The sequence below is a fragment of the Rousettus aegyptiacus genome, unplaced genomic scaffold, assembly GCF_014176215.1.
Source record: "Rousettus aegyptiacus isolate mRouAeg1 unplaced genomic scaffold, mRouAeg1.p scaffold_m13_p_2, whole genome shotgun sequence".
Classification (NCBI taxonomy): Eukaryota; Metazoa; Chordata; class Mammalia; order Chiroptera; family Pteropodidae; genus Rousettus; species Rousettus aegyptiacus.
Genome location: NW_023416295.1, coordinates 102,108,279 through 102,128,414, shown reverse-complemented (window position 1 = coordinate 102,128,414; position 20,136 = coordinate 102,108,279). Strand labels below are relative to the sequence as shown.

The 20,136-nt window shown below is 35.7% G+C and overlaps 1 protein-coding gene across 18 annotated transcripts in view; it reads right to left on the bottom strand.

Annotated features, from left to right (window-relative positions):
- Nucleotides 1-15,569: 15,569 nt before the first annotated feature.
- Nucleotides 15,570-20,136, bottom strand: part of ATP2B1 (ATPase plasma membrane Ca2+ transporting 1) — a 115,029-nt gene continuing 110,462 nt past the window's right edge. For 13 of the 18 annotated variants that reach the window (XM_036237584.1, XM_036237579.1, XM_016165144.2 and 10 more), the window contains one exon: nt 15,570-18,829. In XM_036237584.1, coding sequence (XP_036093477.1) covers nt 18,817-18,829 — 13 coding nt within the window. In that variant the 3' untranslated portion in view covers nt 15,570-18,816. The remainder of the gene's footprint in view (nt 18,830-20,136) is intronic. The other 5 variants (XM_036237581.1, XM_036237582.1, XM_016165151.2 and 2 more) reach the window with 2 other exon arrangements.

Below are 20,136 nucleotides of genomic sequence, written 5' to 3'. Positions count from 1 at the left end.
ATGAAATGAGACATGATAATGGAGATGAGGGTGTAAGCAAAGGAGTGATTATGGTGACTGACCGAGGAATTCAAGCTGATTAAGGAAGGGTAGTGAGGACACATCAAGGGGGTGAAAAACGTAAATTTGTAAGATCATTGAATTGAATATTTTAGTGGGCACAGAGCAGAAGGGTGTTATATTTGGGGACTAACTTTTACACTGGGTTACTTGCCACTAACAATATTCAATTTTATGAATATACCAATCAAATAATCAATTCTTACTCCCCTGAGCTGGAAATTTTCTAGGGAGAAACAGAGATAAGCTTGGAGTGGGAAGGAAGACAGAAATACCACCCTTGCCAATCATAGTCACAAAAATTAGACAAGGCAATAAATGAAGTTCTTTGTGTAGTAAATGAAGTAATGGGCTTCATGGGGTCTTTTTTCTTATAAGAGCCTTCGATGAAGGCTTCTGGCTTCACATTCGCACCTCCATTGTAGCCATGCCTCCTCCCCTGTGTGGTCATATCACATCTGAACTAACACTTACAACTACTCTCTCTTACTTAAATACATCTACTTCATGTATCACAAGTGTAAATGGAAAGCCAGCATCAATTGTCATGAATAGAAGGTAAAAGTAAGAAAAATACAATGAAGTGAAACTATGACGATCTAGCTACTTTGCTGAAGGTTCTGAGGCTGTGGCCCACTTTTAGCAATGAAAGCATCTGGTGACTTTTACTATTGTCTTGTGGTTGCCCCACGGAGGGTGGGATCAACATCTCCTGCCCAAAAGTTTGTTTGGATATTGAGCTAGATGATGCCACATGAACACTAAGAGAATGTGAAGGGATTTATGAGTCATATATTGAGGCTTTCTGGGGAGAACAAAAATATCACACAAGCTGAGCTGAAAATGGCTGGAGAGAAAAACGAGATGAGTGGCTTGTGTGTGTGTGTGTGTGTGTGTGTGTGTGTGTGTGTGTGTGTGTGTGTGGTTAGGAGGTAGGGATGGAATGAGGTGAAGTTCCTCACTGGCACCAAGAGAGGAAAGTTACCGGCTTGTCAAGATGTGGAGCAAAAGGAGAAAGGGGGAGAGGTGGAACCTCAAAGCTGTCAGCTGTCAAACATCAAACACAGAGCTAGAGTCTTTATTAAAAATATATGTCACAAGTATAGCATTGTACTTAAAATCTTAAGCTTTGGAGTTTAAGGTTGGAGTTTAAATCCTAGCTCTTTAGCTATGTGATTCTTGTTAGCTCTTTCGCCTTAGGGAAATTACTTGGTTTCTGTGCTCTGGCTCAGTTTCCTCACCTGGAAAAGGGCCACAATAGTAGGTAACTCCAGGATTGTTTTGACACTTAAGAATGTTGATAAACTGCTTAGCACAGATTTGCAATTTAGCTAGCCATATACTAATTTCTGGAAAATCTTGATTGACTTTTCTATTTCAGATAAGTGTGATCGTCATGGTTGAATATGTCGTGTTGCCAGTGGCTTTGAATATGCTATTTTTCAAATAATTTATTTCCTTTCATTTTGAAAGCATTACATATTCACTGCACAAAAATTGCCTTTCACCATTATGCTCTGTTCTGTTTCAGTAACTCTAATAGTTCATAGTTAGAAAGCAAAACTTAACACTAGAAAAACCAGGGAAGGAATCTTGAGTGAATCAGTTTGTGAAATCATTTTCTTTTAATTTAGGTATTATTATTAATTTATCTTTGAAGTTTAATTTTTCATAGATTCTGTGAAATCACGGATCATATTCTGAGAAAGTAAAAGCGTGATGCGTGACTTTTGATATTGTTTACTGGCATCTTCTATGTACTCAACTCTCATTCATTCATCCATCCAATATCTACTGAGCACCAACCTTGTCTGACACAATGGGTCAGCCCCTAGGCATTATGCCATGTGAATGAGCAGATACCGACTTTGCTCTCACAGGACTCAGCAGTCTAGCAGGTTAGATGGCAATTAAATAACTCCATTCAAACATTCATGGTTTCTATCTACAAGAGACAGAAACCACCCCTGGTTACCACAGAAGGAAGAAGCAGTTTTAGAATGATGCTGTGTAACCCATGATACCATGGGAAACCTGGAGAGCAATCACATTTAGAAAATGAAGCATTGCTAATGAAGGCTGGGTGCCTGAACCGGGTCAAAGCCCTGTCAGGGCTTTCCTGCTTCCCCTGCTGAATCCTGCTATGGAAATCACTGTCACATCATGAGACATTAGTGCAGACCACTGTGCTGCTACCACTGCAGTCATGGTGAACCTTAAGGTGTCCTTGCTTCTTCACGGCACTTGTTCTGTAATTCATCCAGGAATGGAAGCATCCAAGTGGCTGAGCCCACAGCCTTATGCTCACAGCCTTGCTGTCAGATTGAGGAGATCAAAAGAAGAACTTTTTGTTTTCTGTGTTGGAAGGTAGGAAACTCTGGACAACCAATCAACCAGCCAAATGGAATTAACATCCATAGCACATGCAAAGAAAAAAATGATGGTGATTGTCAAGTGATTTGCAGGAGCACAGGCAACAATAGTACTCAAAACTGTTGGTGCTTCACAGTCTTCCTTGGGGCTCGAATGCCGCTGGCACTGCCTCTTGGGGAGGCATCTTCATCCTGGGCAGTGTTTCCTACACCTCCATCATTCCCATGTGTCCTCCCCCATGTAGCTATATCACATCTGGGCTAAAACTTACAACTACTGTCTCTTACTTAAATACATCTACTTTATGTATCACAACTGTAAAATGGAAAGCCAGCATCAATTGTCATGAATAGAAGGTAAAAGTAAGAATAAATACAATGAAGTGAAACGAAGCTATGAAGATCTAGCTAGATATTTCATTGAAGGTTCTGGGGCTGTGGCCCACTTTTGGCAAATGTTAGATATTGAAAACTTAATAGCACCAATCAGAGACTTGATACCTGAACTTAGAAAAATGAAAAGATTTAAAATTAACTTTTATGCCATTAATAGTACATATTCCATTTGAGTGATAAATATTAAAAAGAGTATGAGATTAAAAGTGCACAGGATTTGAGTTTGAATTTCAGCTCCCCCACTTATTAGCTCTGGTTTTAGGCACATTATAAAACTTTACCAAGTGTCAGTATCCCCATATGTAAAATGAGTGCAAAAATACCAGTTTTCCTAGTGTGTTAAATAGATCAGTGCTTCCCAAACTATATCGTGCATGTGAATCACCTGGTGATCTTGTCAAAATATAGATTCTGAATCAGTAGGTCTGGGATGAGGCCTGAGATTCTGCATTTCTAATAAAATCCCAGGTGATGCTGATGGTGTCATTTTGTGGACCACACTTTAAAATGTAGCAAGGCTATAATTCTATGCTGTCACCAGCCACATGTGGCTACTGAGTCCTTGAAAAGTGGGCTGGTGCACCTAAGAATGGGATACGTTTATGTTAATTAACTTTTAAAAACTAATACTTGGTTTAGTTATTGGAAAACAATTTTTACTATACTTGGAACAACTTACAAATCTATTTTTTCAGCTGTTAATTTTATGAAATCTAAGTAACTGAAAATCAATTTCCAATGAAAAGTTAATGTCTGAATTGAGATATGCTCCAAGTATAAAATAAACAGATTTTGAAGACTTAGTTTAAACAAAGAATGTGAAATATCTCATTAGTAAATATTCTATTGATTGCATGTTGAAATGATAATTTTTGGATATATTGGGTTAAAATACACTATTAAAATTAATTTCATCTGTTTCTTTTTCCTTTTTATATGTGGCTACTAGAAAATTTTAAACTACCTATGTGGCACATGTTATGTGTTCATTGGACAGCAAAGGCAAAGACCGGTGAGCAAGTGCTTCAGCTCACAGACCTGTGGTGGGTTATTTCCACTACATTCCAAGGCAGGCCCTGCTTTTGGGAGAGGTGAAAAAGGAACAGGTCAGCAGTCCAAAGGAAGTTGCTCAGAGCTGGCTCTCATAAGAAGATGCTCACTTTTCAAAAGTTAAGGGTCATGGCAAAGGGTCTACTCGACCCAACATCCTCTGTGACATGAAGGGGAGTTAATTAAAACAGCGTGGGTTCCTGCAAATGTGCTGCATAATTTCCTGGTGGACTCAGCTGTTCCAAAGGAGACTGAAGTCTAATGGAGAGCAGTAATGAAGGCATCTGAAAATTTGACAACCACCAAGAAATCAGCAAAAAGAGGTACACACACACAAAAAGAGGCACACAGAAATGAAATTTTGTTTTCTCATTTCATAAATTACATTATGGCAACCTCACTCTCCTACTCGTGTGAAAAAAAAAATTTTTTTAACCAATTCAGGCAAATATTTACATGTAGAATCAGACCTGGCAGCAAATTCAAAGAAAACTATTAAGGCCAGCAAAGCTGCTTCCGTATCAGAGGCTTGGAGACTCCAGGTCTCAATTAACCTTTCTAAATAGGGACTGACAGCCTTGGATGGAAAATGTGGGGGGAGACTAAAATGTTTTTGAAGAATGTTTGACTACAAAGTAAACAGCCTGAATAGAAAATATGAAATCAGATGCTGCCTCCACATTCCATAGAACTGAGTAAAATGTACTGTATAGTTAAAAGGCTTGGATCAAAGAAATCATGAAACTATTTTAGTTTAGTGATGATTCAGACTTCATGGAATTAGTTCTGTTGGCGTAAGACAGAGAATTTATTTTTTCTAATTATGTTAGATCTTGACATGAAGTTGTACAGCTGTCAGTGAAGGTATAACTTTAAAGATATTTATCTTTAAGCCTTCTTGTTCTTTCCATCACCAAATCAAACCATGAGGAAATATTTATCAGGTATATTATTCACTAAAGAATAGGATGTTTTATTGATAACTATTTTGTACAAAATAGTATAGTAAATATTATTCAGATACAGTATTTATTTTGATTTAGATGGAAACCAGAGGAAGGTGAGTTTAGCATAATCACAATTGTAAGGGGAAAGTTTAAATACTAGAAGAGAACATGTTGAAAGCACATACACATATTTATAAACCAATGTTTCATTGTCAATTTTCAATAATCCAATAATTATTCTCGTCTGAATGCCTTTACATATTTAAAAACAATACAATATCAAAGAATCTAGTTAATCAAGATAAGCCTTTCGCCCTAGCCTGTTCTAGAGAGATTTTTAATGTGTTAGATATCTATAATTCAGTTAATCTTAAGGAGTAGTAAACTCAGAACCATTTCTTATCTGGTGAGGTTTAGATCAGGGAGAGGACTGTCTCCCCTGCTCCTTTTCACGAGCTGTTTTCTCTGTATGAACTGTCTCCTTCTCTCTGAGAGGAGAGCCCGGTCCATCTCCCAATTTCTTGCCCCAGGGATGTCTCTGTTGAGCATTCTTTAACCCGGGATTCCCATCCTTGTTGGAATTAATCCTCTAACATACCCCGTTTGGCACTGTTATTGCATTTACCACATTATTATAATTGTTCCCGTATCAGTCTCAGATCTCCCTCTCTCTGACTGATGGAGAAATAGCTTCTCTGTTTATGTCCTTCTCTCACCTTACGGGGTTCCACAGAAGAGTGGCTTGGGCCACTGGTGATATTGCTGTTTCATTCTACAGTCCTCTTTGGGGACAGCCTTTACCACATAGTCGCTGGGGACTTTAATCACACAACTTTATTCACTTTCACTTCTTTCCTTCTCAGGGGCAGCCTCATTGTGAACCAAGACCCTCTGCTGTCCTCCCCCAAGGCCAATCTGGTCACTAAGATTGATGGACCATGCTTACACCTTCATAAATGTGGATTTTTCTTTCCTTCTGCCCCCTGCTCCCTTGTTTCTCCTTATAATTTGGATTGCATTAGGCTATTCCTAAACCCAACAAACTTTTTTTTTTCTATATCTAAAATTCCAACTGTGAACAGTTCTGAAGATATGACCAGTGCTATTAACTCACAGAATAAAAACTTCTAAATATATACACCCATATTTTAAGTCTGGGTGATGGGGTTAAGGGTAGTTTTCTTTATCACTAGATACTTTCCTTATTTAATAATGAGCATGGATTATTCTTATAATCTGAAATAAAAACCAAAGCTATATTTTGGAATGTTTCATAACAAATATAATCTAAAACCTCCCATATAAAACTGTTTCTAATCCAATGATAAAGGGTAACGTTCCAAAAGGGAAAATGTAAAAAGCCATTTTCTTCATAAAACTGCTAGCTATAATTCTTTTGTTCTATTTTCAAATTAACTCAGCCACATAATAATTCTCAAAACACCTTTATATTTTTACACAATAATGCTTCGTTTATTTAGTATAGAGCCATTTATGAATTACCCACATCATCTGCTTTCTAACTTGAATTGGAAAGGGGAAGAATAAGAACACAGAAATGAAATGACTTGATTCAGTCATTTCTTATTTGTATTAAGTAATGTTTCGAAGAAGAAGCTTGATGTTGATAGTTAAAATAAATTATATATATATATATATATATATAATTTCATGCATATTCTAGTTCCACAGATAATCAAGAGCCACTGCAAAATCTTTTCCTCATATATTAAAATAAATGTACAACATAAAACTACCTCTACATGCATGCTTCAAGATTGTAGGGCTTTCAGTGGGTAAGTTCTTTTTACTCTTGAAAAGAGGAAAATCAGTAATGCAAAATGTAATACCCTTCAAATGATCTCTTTAAATTTGCTACAAGCATTGCAGCAAAACTAAAGCTTATTAAGCTAAAAAGCTTTTTGAAATTATCAGGAAATGCTAAAAACCTACATTTAGGAAGCAATAAATTACCTATGTGTTTTGTAGAGGGAAGAGGTATTGGAGGGTTTGTTTACTCTAAAGAGAATTAATTTATGCTAATTTCCATTATTTAAAAATTATGACAAAAATAATAAAACTTTTAAAAGCCTAATAAATAGAGACAGACATCACACCACATCTAAATTCAGCCTCAACTTTGTTTCTAACTAGAACCTTAGGCAAGTCACAGTCTTCAGGGGTCCTAATTCACTCATCTATAAAATGAAGAAAGCATATGCTTATCTGATCCAAATGCTGGTTCCTTACAGCTCTGGAATTTTAGGAGAAGCTACGAGTTCCACAGAAATGCCTATGGGGTTCGGCAGGTAACATACATGAGTGAAAGAGACTGGAGTGAGAATTTTTCTTGAAAGTAAATCCTTACATTCTTTCACACTCGATAGCAATAAAAAATAGCTCACTTTTCTTAGCTTTACTAAAAGAGAAACTGTCGTAAATGGTCAGCAATACTGTTAAATGACAGTGATGTGGCTCCATAGGGAGTGGAGGGGACTGTGGGGAACTGCAAAGGGCAGGTAAAGCACCAAGCTGTGCTCCCACATGAGAATCAGAGTCTAATGTTGCTAGATACCAATAATTTGGGTGTTTTTAGTGAAATTTGTCCATTAAAAACACTGAAAAAAAAAACAAAACCCCAAAACCCCTTATGGGCCATTATCATTTGGCCAAACGAAACACATTGGTGGGTCAAACAGGGCTCATAAGCTACCAGTTTACAATACCTGATCTACTTTGTCTCCCTCATTGTACTGGGGTTAGCACACATTAAATAATTTGCTAACACCACCCCTTCAGTGAAAATTCTTACTATCATAACCCACAGGGTATTTACTGAGTCTGTTTTACAGGCTGTGCTCTGTGCTAGAACTTTCTGATTTTTCATCTCATTTGATCAATACAATAACCCTGAGAGGTAGATAGATATGTCATTATCTTAATTTTACCGGATGAAGGCAGGCTCATAGAGACTAAATAATATGTCCTAAGTCACACAACTAATTTTTTACAGAATTGAGTCTAAAATCTTGACATGAAAATATTTACAGTATTATGCTGAATAAAAAAAAGCAGGCTATACAAAGTAGGTATGATTTTTAAACTGCTTTTTAAAAAACATTTTTAATGGTTGAATATTATTCTATCATGAAGATATGCTATGCATAAATAAGCCTCTATTATTAAACACTTGAGTTACTATTAAAATCAAATGGGCACTCAGATCAGCTACCCAGATTTTTAATATATATAAGCAATCACTTGTGAATCAGTGGTCAGGTCCCGAACTGCACCCGTTTCTTGAGTGGAAGAAGGTAGGCTTTTCTCAGATAGCTAAGTTTGGAGAGTTGCACAACAGATTACAGCTGTTTTCTCAGCTAGAAATTTTAGAAGATTTTGAGCTTTACAAACTGAACTCTGAGAGCTACCCCTATTAGCAGGATATACTTTGGAGTCCCTTTGTCATCTGTACAGATGACAAAAAGTGGATTTACGTCTCACCCCAAGCCCCTCCCCTCACTTTTTCTCAGTTTTTCACTTGTCAGAGCAGTGGAATCCCAAATACCACAATTTCAAAATAACAGTTGTCAGGCTGCAGACACAGAGGGACATAAACGTATTAGAGGAAAGGGACCAAGATGATGACACAACTTGATAACATAATTTTTATTCACTTTAGGACACTTTTGAGAGTGAAAGGGGGGAACTCTTTAACAGTCACGTAGGGATGGCAGGCTCCTGTACAAAGACTATTCCTGGCAGCCTGGGACATACGGTCTCCCTACTAAGAACGGTTATAGAAACTAGAAATGATGAGCATGGAGAAGATGGGGATGACTCAATTTGTGGGGTCTGGGGCACGCAAGCTGCCTTTAGATAATGTAAAAGTCATGAGTTGGGTTGTTAGACAGTAGTTCTGGATTTAAATTCCAGATGACACTAACTAGCTGTGTGGCCAGAGGCAAGTTTCTTAACTTCATTATAAGAGGGGGTAGAGTTGTAATGATTACTGTGGTAACAACATAGAAAAGCAAGCGACCCAGAAGAGGGACTCAAGAAGTGTTAGTGTGTGCTTTGTAACTATTGTGGGGAATATTTACGTATGGGGCGGACTACTGACTGGGTAGTTACAGGATCTTTTAGGAATTAACTACATGGATGGTTGAAGCCAACCTTTTTGGTTGACTAATGTAATGTAGAAATTCTTAGATGTAGAAAAAAAGATCAATTAGTAATTTTTTCCAGGACAAGATAAGGTGATTTGATATAAAATCTATTTAAAAAAATTAACTCAAATATTGTATTATAAATATTTTAATATATTTTAATGTCATCATAAAATATGACATTTTCCTGCTGATGCATGCTCTTTATTTTCAACTATGCAAAAAGCATGATATGCTAGGGATAGATTTTGAAATAGTATATTGCTAGATTTTGAGATTATATTTGTAAATATACACTAGAATTTTAGAAAGAAGTAAATTTTCGGCACCTGATATTTAAAATCCTTTCATTTTGCTTTAACAAAACCAAGTAGCTTATTTTTAAATTGGTCATAATTTGTTTTTCAAATAAGGAGATAAAAGTTTTAACTTATTAGTAAGCACATCTCCACAAAAAATATTTCAGATTAGTTTTTAATCACAGCAAATTAAACTAAATTTAATACAATCTTCTGTATACTTCTTAATATTGATTTTTAAAGTAGTAGAGACAATCTGATCTTTTAAAAGCATTTTATCCAAGTAAAAAGAACTTCGGTTCTGAACATCATCTTGATGGGCAAATTTACAAAATTATTTTCTATTCACTAATGTCTTGCACTACAGTACTATTGCTCTCAGTGCTTCCTTCTGTTTAACCCAGTAGTTCCCAAACTTTGGTTGCATACTAAATTTATCTAGATTGTTTTAAAAAGTCCCAATACTCAGGTCACACCCTAGACCACAATGCCTCGGGGTGGGAGCCTGGAACCAGTATTTCTTTTAGCATACAAATCTTATTAATTTCTGGTGTACATTATAGTGACTCAATATTTATATATTAGTATATTTTAAAGCTTCCCAGGTGACTCCAATGTGTAGCAAAGTTTGTTAAACACCGACTTATCGCAGGGTCTGTGATAAGAATACTGATATGAATAGGTACAAAAGAAAGAATTAAAACTAGGTAACAGTCCCAAACCTCCAGTGGTGGCCAGTTAAATGAAAACAGAGTAAACAAATTGAGTGACTGAGTCACTAGCACACTCATCTAATCTCTACCTCACAGATGTGTAAGAGGCAAGCAAGCCGCTCTTTTTTTTTAAAGGGAAAATGTCCATTGACTAAAAACAAAGTTTCTGTGGAGTAAAACCGGAGAAAAAAAGGAAATGAAAGCAAACTATTGATTCTAATGACGTAAATCTCCAGGGTAATTTTCATAAAGCCTTGAGTGTTTATGAGCCAGTTGGGTCTTAAGGGCCCTTTTCAACTCTGAAGTTTTCTGTTTAAACCACTTTATTGGGGGAGCTAAACAGCTCTTCACAGGATTGTTTCTGTTGCTACTGAGTCAATAGTACCACCCACTGCACTTAATAATTGTTCAAGTGCTTCAGGTCCCAAGTTCATTGGAAGGAACCATAATACAATCCTGCCGAAAACGAGGGCTCAAGGTATTAAAAGTTGGTTTAAGGCAGAGTTGGGACCAGAACCCAGGTCTACTGACTCACAGGCAAATGCTCTTCTGTCACAGTACTGCCTCTCCCCAAAACCTCAGAGATCCACTCTTTGAACCTCAGCATCCTCTCTGAGGGGTGATTTTTGTCAGAAAAAAGCACTCTTCCTACTTTTCCCTTACATGTCTGTGCTGGGGGTGGAGGGAGGAGCATGCACTGTGAATGGTAGAAAGTACAAAAGGGCCAGGAACATGGAGAGCTTCAGGGAGCAATTTATGAGAGAGGGAAGAACACAGAGAACGTGTTTGCCGCAGCAGAGAAGGGCAGGTAACAACATGAGGCTAAAAGGTTAAGAAGCAAATGAAAACGAAGAGCCAAAGTTTTTGTTTTGTTTTTTGCTTTTTAAATTTAATCTATTTTAGGCGGGTAGGGATGATGTGGGCAAAGTGGTAATTTACGAACATTTGGGATTATGTGTTGGATAGACTGGTGATGAGAAAGACAGAAGGTAGAGATGTGGAAAGAACAGTTAAGGGCCTGACGTGAAGAGGGAATAGACTAGTAATTACAGTGAAAATAAAAATGACAAAAGAGCACCTGAAACCAAGGAAGAAATATCTGTAGCAAAACAGTAAGTGTGGCTAACAGCATTTCAACAAGACATTATCTCCTTTTGTGTGTATGACAAAACATTTAATTAGGAAATTCCTAACTGGTTGAATGACTGGATTAAATGAGCATTAATATCACCTGGTGGTGATTTTGAAAAGGCAAAGGGGTGTTGGCTGATGTCTTGTTTGCCTTTTGGCTTTGTTGTGAAACAGTGGTTTCCAAAAAGAATAGAAGAAAAGTTAATTGCCGTCTTGGACAGCACTAAGCCGAGAAGGATCGAGGATAAACTAGATGATAAAATTAGGAGTCAAAGTGACTTGAGTTGACTGAAACAATAGAGTAACACCGATAGATGTAAAATCCTGTTCTTTGGGATAAAAAAAAATCAATAACAAAGCACAATGAGAGGAAGATGTCTGTTAAAATAAGTGGAAAAGCAACAGACAGTTTTGGTTGACAGGTAGGATGGAAAAGGTGTGTTCTAGAGTCAGACAAACCACGCCTTGAATCCTGGCTCTGACAAAAATGTAAAGGATTTTCAAATATGAAGAATGACCCAGAAAAGAATAAGAGACAAACTAAAGTTCAGTTTAAGCATTAGTGAGGAAAACTAGTTAACGAGTGTGAACTTTGGTCACCAGCAAGTCGGAGGCATACTATGAAGCTGAGGACAGGTATAAAGTTGAAGGTGGTTTGGGTTTAGGTACCAAGATAGTGAAACGTCAAGGAGCCAAAGCCAGCTAGGTAAATGTCAGAGCAGGAGGAGGTAGCCAACTCGAGTGCCTTGATCAGGATGGAGTCAATGAAAGTTAGTAGGCTAAAAAAAGACTGGGAGAGGATGGAGGAATGAAGCAGTCACATTTGGTATAGAAAATAAGATGAACAGATATAAAGGGCTTTTACAAAGCAAGAAAAAGATAGTTTGGAGGAGATGCCAACTACAATCGTAGAGACTGAACAGCTGAGAAAGACTGGCCATCTTCTATTTGTGACCACGTTGCTGAGTAACACAGGGTAAAAATGAAGGCTATCGCGACCCACGTGGGAAACTGCATATTGGCTAAAACTCTTCTGAGTTGATGGTAAAAGTGATGCCAGCCTGTGTTATCTGGACAAGTAAGACAAGCATAAAATTAAAAGATAAAAGTAGTAAGGGGTCCACTGGACTCTTTATAATGGGTTTGGGGGAGGTGTACAAAAGCAGCAGGGAAAAGCCAAGCTGGAATGGGATGAGTTGAAAAAATCAATAGCTTCCTAACTTCCAAACAGCATCCAATGATCTTTTTAAAAGTCCAACCACATTCCCACTCTGCTAAAATCCTCCACTGACTTCCCATCAAGAGCCAAAGTTCTTGCCAAGGCTTTTAACTTTAAGGTTAGGCCAAGCCTCCCAGTCTGTCACCAGCTTATCTCCTACAATCCCTTCACTGGTTCACTCCACTCCAGCTACATGGCCTCTTTGCTGTTCCTAACTTGCCAACCACTATTTATGGAAAGGCCCTTCCAGACAACCAAGCAGCTGGCTCATTCACTTCCTCTGCTTAATGTCACCGTATTTGAGATGGCTTCCCTAACTACACTATGTAACATGGCATTGTCCCCTACCACCTGACAGAGGCCCAGTTCTCCCACCTAATAAGAGCATAAACTCCTTGAGAGGAATGACATTGCTTTGTTCTCCTGAATCTAGAATAGTATGAATTCCAGTACTTGTTGAACGAATGAATGGAGAATGGGAGATGGAAAGGATGTGAAAGCAGTAGGCAGTTAGATAATTTTAGGGGCAGGAAAGGTGGGCAGACACTCCGGTAGTGCTCTTAGAAGTTGAGTCTCAGACTCCAGAGACTTGGTGTGGTTCATTGTTACAATCACCCTCTCTGCCACCACACTTCGGATCTATCCATCCTAAGTCTATAGGAGTGAGAAAGCGAGATTAACGATTTCAGATACTACAGACTTACCTTTCTCAGAGGGTTTGAAGCTAACTGAAAGAGTAGTCTATGGTTAAAAGATTTAGAATACTAAATTATTCTTATTTTTTTTTGCATATATCCTCAAGCTATTCATTAAGGTATGCCGTAGACTAAATAGTTATGATTTCAAAGAAATCCTTGCAGAAAAAAATTTTTCCAAGTATTTTATCTTTGCTGTGTTACGGTAAAGATTATAAAAATCAGCAAGCATCTCTTTTTTATAGACTATAAGGGAGGCCAACTGACTATTCACAATCCATAAACAACATTAATATAAAATGGCATTAAAACAGTAGTGAAATAATGGCTGCAATTTTATTTTAAAAATTGTTAAAATCCAGTGTGCAAATAGTTGCTCCTTAGGCTAAATATGAAAGCAGTAAAAATTTTCATCAAGGAAAATACTGCTGGAGGACATATTCTTTAAAATATATAAAACATTCTATTCTTAATTTTACAAAGTTTAAGAACAAAAAATGCAGAGTGTCTCATTAATGTGACAAGTTTATTTTCATTCCAAATTATTTAGGATATAAAGCAATGACCTATTAAATTATCTATGAAACTTAGAATAATCATATCTTTCTTAAAAGTACTGAATCACAACATTCTCTAACCCAAGTATGGTATTAAATCACCATTTTACTGAGTTTATCTTTGATTCTTCAGCTAGAGGAGGTCTGATTATAAGGAAAGCTTAGATTATACATCTTAATCAGTGATACTTTTTGCTTCAGTCTCTTGAGCTATCCTCCAGGAAGGTTATGAAGATTCTTAAGATCATTTCTGAAGCATTTGGTATGAGAAAAGAACAAAAGCAAAGGAGCCTTAGAAGTTGAATACAGATTTTTAGGCACTGGGCCCTCCTTAGGTCAGTAAGATGGTAGTACTGCAGTAAAGACCAGTGGCCACTGGCTTGGACTCTTGATAAGGTCTGCCTTAAGTGTGAATCCCAGCTCACCACGTGACCCAGAGCAAGTTACTTCAACTCTTTATGCCTCAGTTTCCCCACATATCAAGTGACAACAGTTGCACACGGTGTTATTTACATAATCCATGTAAAGTGCTTGGTATACAGGAGGTATTCCACAAATATTATGTTGTGACGACATTCCTTTTAGTAGCTAAATATCAGTACTTATATTTAATAATCTTAAAAGTAATTTGGAAATTGTATGGTGCTTGTAACTCTGATTTAAATTAAGAGAATTTTAGAGACTTCTGCACTGAACCCACACCCAGACTTGTGTATTACTGACTTGGGAACTATGTTTTCCTAGGATGCAGGACTCCTTAAGGAAGTTGTAACAAAGCCTGATACTGTGTAAACACATACACATTTCTTACTTCTAATTCGCTACTTTGGAATCATCGATGTTACATTGTACAGTAATGACACTGAATTCAGATAATACAGATTAAACATGCTTACATTTAGTATATTCACCTGTAAGCTGAAGTGTTTTTCTAACAAATAAGGAAATGTTAAAGAAGTAGTTCTTAAGACAAAAAAGCATAAACGTAAACTCTCAATTGAGAACTTAAAGGACAAAACTATCAATCTGCAGGAAAAGCAAATTACATTATAAGGATAATTTCCTTCTGATATACACTAAGAGAAGTACAGAATACAAGTAGAACTTCCTTACCGCGTGAAACATTATATTTTTATAATGCTTATTCTAAAACAAAGATTACTTTCAAGGATCTTTCAAAGATTATTTTAGATGGTATAATTATGCAATAAAAGTATCTTTTTTTTTGGTCTATAAATGAGTGTAATGCTGGAATTTGAAAAAATAAAGATTGGTATGTGGTTTGGGCATCAGTCTTAAGGGTGGCACAGGTTAAGTGAAAGAAGGCAGCTGCAATATGCCACGATTTCTCTAAAAAGAGAAGAAAAAATGTCAACAAGCAAAGACTTATAGTAATTCCTCTTTCTTATTCAGTTAATTTTAACTTAATTCAAAATTCAATTGTAACATATATGTAAGACCTAATTTGACAAAATGGAAAACATCTCTCATGTCATAAATATGGTACTTTCATAATCATTTAAAGTTCACTCAGTATTTCAAAGTTGCTAATTTAATAACTTATAAAAACCAACTAAAGGCAATTAGATTAATTTTGTTACCATAGAGTTCAAATAATTGCTGCTGACAAGTTTGCATTATTTAAGGAAAAAAATAAGCTCTTACAGTTAATGTTAAAAACTAAACATTTCTAAAACAAAAACATTACACTTCCATGGACTACAGAAATGATCTATTGTGCTATAAGTATTGAAGATGCAGGGTAGGAGAGTAAGGACAATATACCCACTTTCATTCTAGGGGCAAGATCATGCATATTAGAACACTGATTCACTGTAACACAACCATAACATTTCAAGTACATTATAGAATTGTCATCAAATTTTAAAAATTTCAAATAGAAAAAAGTAATTCTAAAATATGATGTTCCAATCAATTTAAATATTCAAAAATTTCAGTCCCCATTCAGAAACAGATAAACAGTATATTTATTAAATGAGTTAAGACAAATAAACTTTACAAATAGACAAATAATAAAAGGCTCAGTGGCTAAAATAGATGGTAAGCATCATTGAAAGAAATCAACACCATCACGGTATCTCAGTTGGCTTACATGTGTAAAAAGAAATTTTCAAAGAGCAATTTCACAGAAATGAAGCCAGTTTTTTTTTTCTTATAAACAAATCACCATTTCTTGGTTCAAAACTGACATCTGTTATGAAAATTACCATATCACATATTTGTAAGATGACAAGGAGTAACTCATCTTCAAAGTGCAAGTAAGTCTATTTACAACCACAAAAAAGGCAATGATGAGGAGAAAGGATTTTTAAAAAATATACAAAGATTAAAAACATTTGGGATGCAAAATTAAACAATTTTTTTGGTTAGAGGATAAAAGAGAAAAAGTGATTGAATTATAGATGCTGATTTCAGCTATACATACTATATAATGGGATCCAAGATCTTTAACAGCTTGCTTGCATTGTTTTCTACTTACATAATGCTCTGGAAATTTCTGGTAGAAATTACAGTGTCTCAAAGAGAGAAATACACACTAAGCATGTCTTGCTACTACTTCATGGATGTCAGAAGACCCGTTTATGGATTAGAGTTGGTGTAAAAAGCCATTGCCTTGAGTTGAAAAATGAATACTGTAAAAGCTCAATACAAATCCTCCAAAGCACATGCACGTCTAAATCTTTTGGTAATTACATTCATATTTAAGCATAACCAAAATAAAAAAGAAAACTGAAAACATTCCCTTTTCTCTAGTCCCTATGCCTTGTAGGCTCTCCAGTTGATAGGGTCAATTTTTAGAGTTGAAAGGGTTCTTCAAGATAGATTAGTCCACCACCCTCAGTTAGGGTAAATGATTTTCCCAAGGTCATGCAGCACGTAATGGCAAAACCAAGACTAGGAACCAGGTCTTGACTCCTAGCCTACTATGCTTTCCAACATATCATGCTACCTCTTTTTACAGTATGGTTTGCTATAAATACCTGATGAATAAATGTACAATTATAAATGCTGACAGAGCCGATGTGTTTCTAAGACTTGCAGAGGATTACTGCAAAGGATTGATGGAGAAAAACAGATTTTCCCCTACCCACCAAAAATATCAAGCACCATCAACTAAATGTTTCTTTGCTGGGTCAGCACTCTCAGATGTTGTAGTAGTCCTCGTAAACTTTATGTCAGCCTGAGGATTGTATATCTGGTGAAATCTGGGCCCTAACACAATGCCAGTTCCTAAAAGGTAAAGACAGAGGCAGTAAAGGGGAAGGTAGACAAAAGAAAGAAACAAAGATTTAAAGAATCCAGCTGACTTAGAAATAGGCATTCTAGCATATGATTAATTATTATATCTAAATATGTTTTAAGGATCTTTTTCGCCTTTTCATAGAATCTCATTTTAACTAAGCTGACATTTGGCCACTTAAGACTTAAAATAAGTGTATCAAAGACAATGGTGGTCATTATTTTTTTTTAACTTTGAGACTATTTTAGACAAACTAAATTCTATGAAGAATATGTCAAATGGTGAAATTGCAATAGTTTTCTTAATCTGGTTCTCTTAGGTTATCACCAAGGAATTAAAGTGATAATTCATGGGGCTGTTACCATCTTGAAATTTATTCCAATAGTGGTTAAAGAGAACAGACTGATGCACCATATATGCAGAATTGAGTAAAGAAACGGAAATTTCTTTAAAAAAACGTTGCCTTGAATTTATTTAATAAAAGGGCAGATTTATTTATGTTTACAAACAAGTTTCAAAAACAAAAGGAAAACATGTATGCTTCTACTTATTAACCTTTTCAAAATGCCAACAGCCCTCATGCTGTATGAAGGTTTCTAAGGATTAGAAAAAGCGGTACAGTTCACTCACAGTTCACCAAGACATCACTGAACTAACAGGTTTAGACAAAAACAAAAAGGACTAAGGTTCTCTTGTAGTTTGATAGTTTGATTTAATTTGATTTGCCTGAAATAACAAAAGCATTTCAAGCATCTTTCATTATGCAGTTGATGTCCCGCATTAAACAATCTACTAAATTCTGAACAAAAGGTTATTAGCAAGTTTTCAAAAATTTTAAAAATTAAACAGTTGTTTCAAAACCATTAAGTAGTAAATGTATTTAAGAAACTAATTAGGACAGATGCCATAACTTCATTAGAACACCACTGCTCATGTTTTTTTGTTTTGTTTTGTTTTTGTTTGTTTTTTTTTTTTAAACAAAGCATTAGTGTTATCTATTTGGCTATTAGTATTAGCAATTTATCTACAATATTTAACAAGTTAAATTGTAGGCAAAAATTTAGTACAGTTTCAATAGAAACACCCCCTTTTTTTTTTCCTGAAAATACAGCAGTATTTGAAGGACTAATTTTTCTCTGCATCAGTTATAAGGAAGCTTCCCATCTATGAACAGGAACAAAAAAAGTATCTACAAACCTTGTAAACAGATCTGTATCATTTATAAACATAAATAATCCAAATTATTAACAGCCAACAGCAGAAATTAAAGTATCAATTCAATGATCCAGGGCTCTTTGCTTGCCCAGCTTTACTCCTCCCTCTCTCCCATCAAAGACTGAGATAAACTAAAGCTCTGCTAATATACTGTTCGGGACCACTCTCAGGTACTACAGATGATCCACAGGTCAACTTATGCTGAGTTACTGTTTATCTGTCAGTTCATTTCTCCCACCCCCCAAAAAGCACCCTCAGTCTGGCAGAAAGCTTTGCATTTTTTTTTTTAAAAAAATAAATCTACATTCGTACAAGTGTGTCTTCTGTTGAAGTCCAAAGACAAGAATACTATCTTGTCTGTCACAATATGTGAAGAGACCCAGTTTCAATTTGTTTCTTTACAATGCAGCTAGTGTGTTAACATTCAGCTTACAATCAGAGTGATGTTTCCAAACTGTGTAGTGGGCTTCCTGGGGATGAAGAGGTAGCAGACTTGTTCATTTCTATTGTAAGGTAAATCCCGCTGTCAACAGCATTGTTATTTTTGTTGGGAGAGGGTGGAGGACTGGAGTTACGTTTTGTAGGAGCATCATCTTCAGCATCAGTGTCATCAATAAGGGGGATGTGAGGCTCTGAATCTTCTATCCTAAACTCAGGATGTGTCATAAAGTTGTGAATCGAACTTCTTGATTCCGGTTTTTCTAACCCTTCATATAAAGAACTACGAAATGCATTCACCACTCGAATCTGTAAATATCAGAAAACAGAAAAATGTCAGTATGCTAGTAGCTTAACTTAAAGATGGTTTATTTATGAGTTTGAATCCACAAACAGCTAGGTATGAGTGAATCATATTTGCATGTAATGCAGTGGAACTTGCAATACACTGTAAAAAAATGAATATTTTAGTAAGACACTACAGAACAACAAAACCACATACTCTAAGAATTAAGAGATACAGAATTCAAAGTAAAACTAAGAAAATCTCATTGTCACTGGCTAAAAATTTAATAGCCATTTTATAGGATTTTTTTCTCTAAGAAAACAAAGTCAAATGACAAACAAACAAAAACTTAACCATACACAAGCTTTAGCTGATTTTTTAAAATAAAAAAAAAATGTAATTTTAAAAACAATTCAAATAAGTTAAACAAGCACAGAGGGTTATTATTTATCATGCTAGGAGTCAGGATGTCACCGACTATGAAAAAGCCAAGCAAATATAAGCTGAATGCCACAATGAAGTCACATCTATCTCACTACTTCCTTAATTAAAAAATAAAAATAAAGACAAAGTCCAAATAAATATCTATAAAATGCCATTAAACAGCTATAAATATTTGAGTATATGCCATTTGTCTATAAAGTGTTAATAATGTTTTTCTCTAAAATAGATTAAAACTTAAATTACTTTACATACTAGAGTTCACTGAAAAAAAAAAAAAAGATTTAAAACAGAAACAGAAAGAAACTCCTCTAGGCCCTCCCCGACCAAACACAAAACTTTTCTAGTATTTTTGCCTCAAAACATATAGCTCAACAATTCACCTTCCTCAGAAGTCTGCTGTATGGATGAAAAGAGGTTAATGAGCAACTGACTCAAAAACATCACTACACACACTGACATCAGGTCTCATTAACCCAGTGTCATACAGACTTTCAAAAAAGAAAGGACAACATCCAAATAGTTGAACATCTACTACATATCAATTTAAATATAGCATTTGCTTTTGCTTTGATTCTAATGAATCCTGTTTAGTAATGAAGACATCATTTACTCCTGTTATGAGAAGTAACTGACATTTCCATTCCAAAATGCGGTCATCAAAATCATCTCGTAAAACAATAATAAACTAATACATTTCTTCGGAGACATTTGAATGTATTTTTTCATTTAAATGTATTTTTTAAAAATGTAAGTTTATGTCTACTTTTTAAAAATTGTATATATTTAAGGTGTACAAAGTGATGATTTGATATGTGTATGCATTGTGAAATAATTGCTAAAATCAAGTTAACTAACATATCTGTCACCTCACAGTTACTGTGTATGT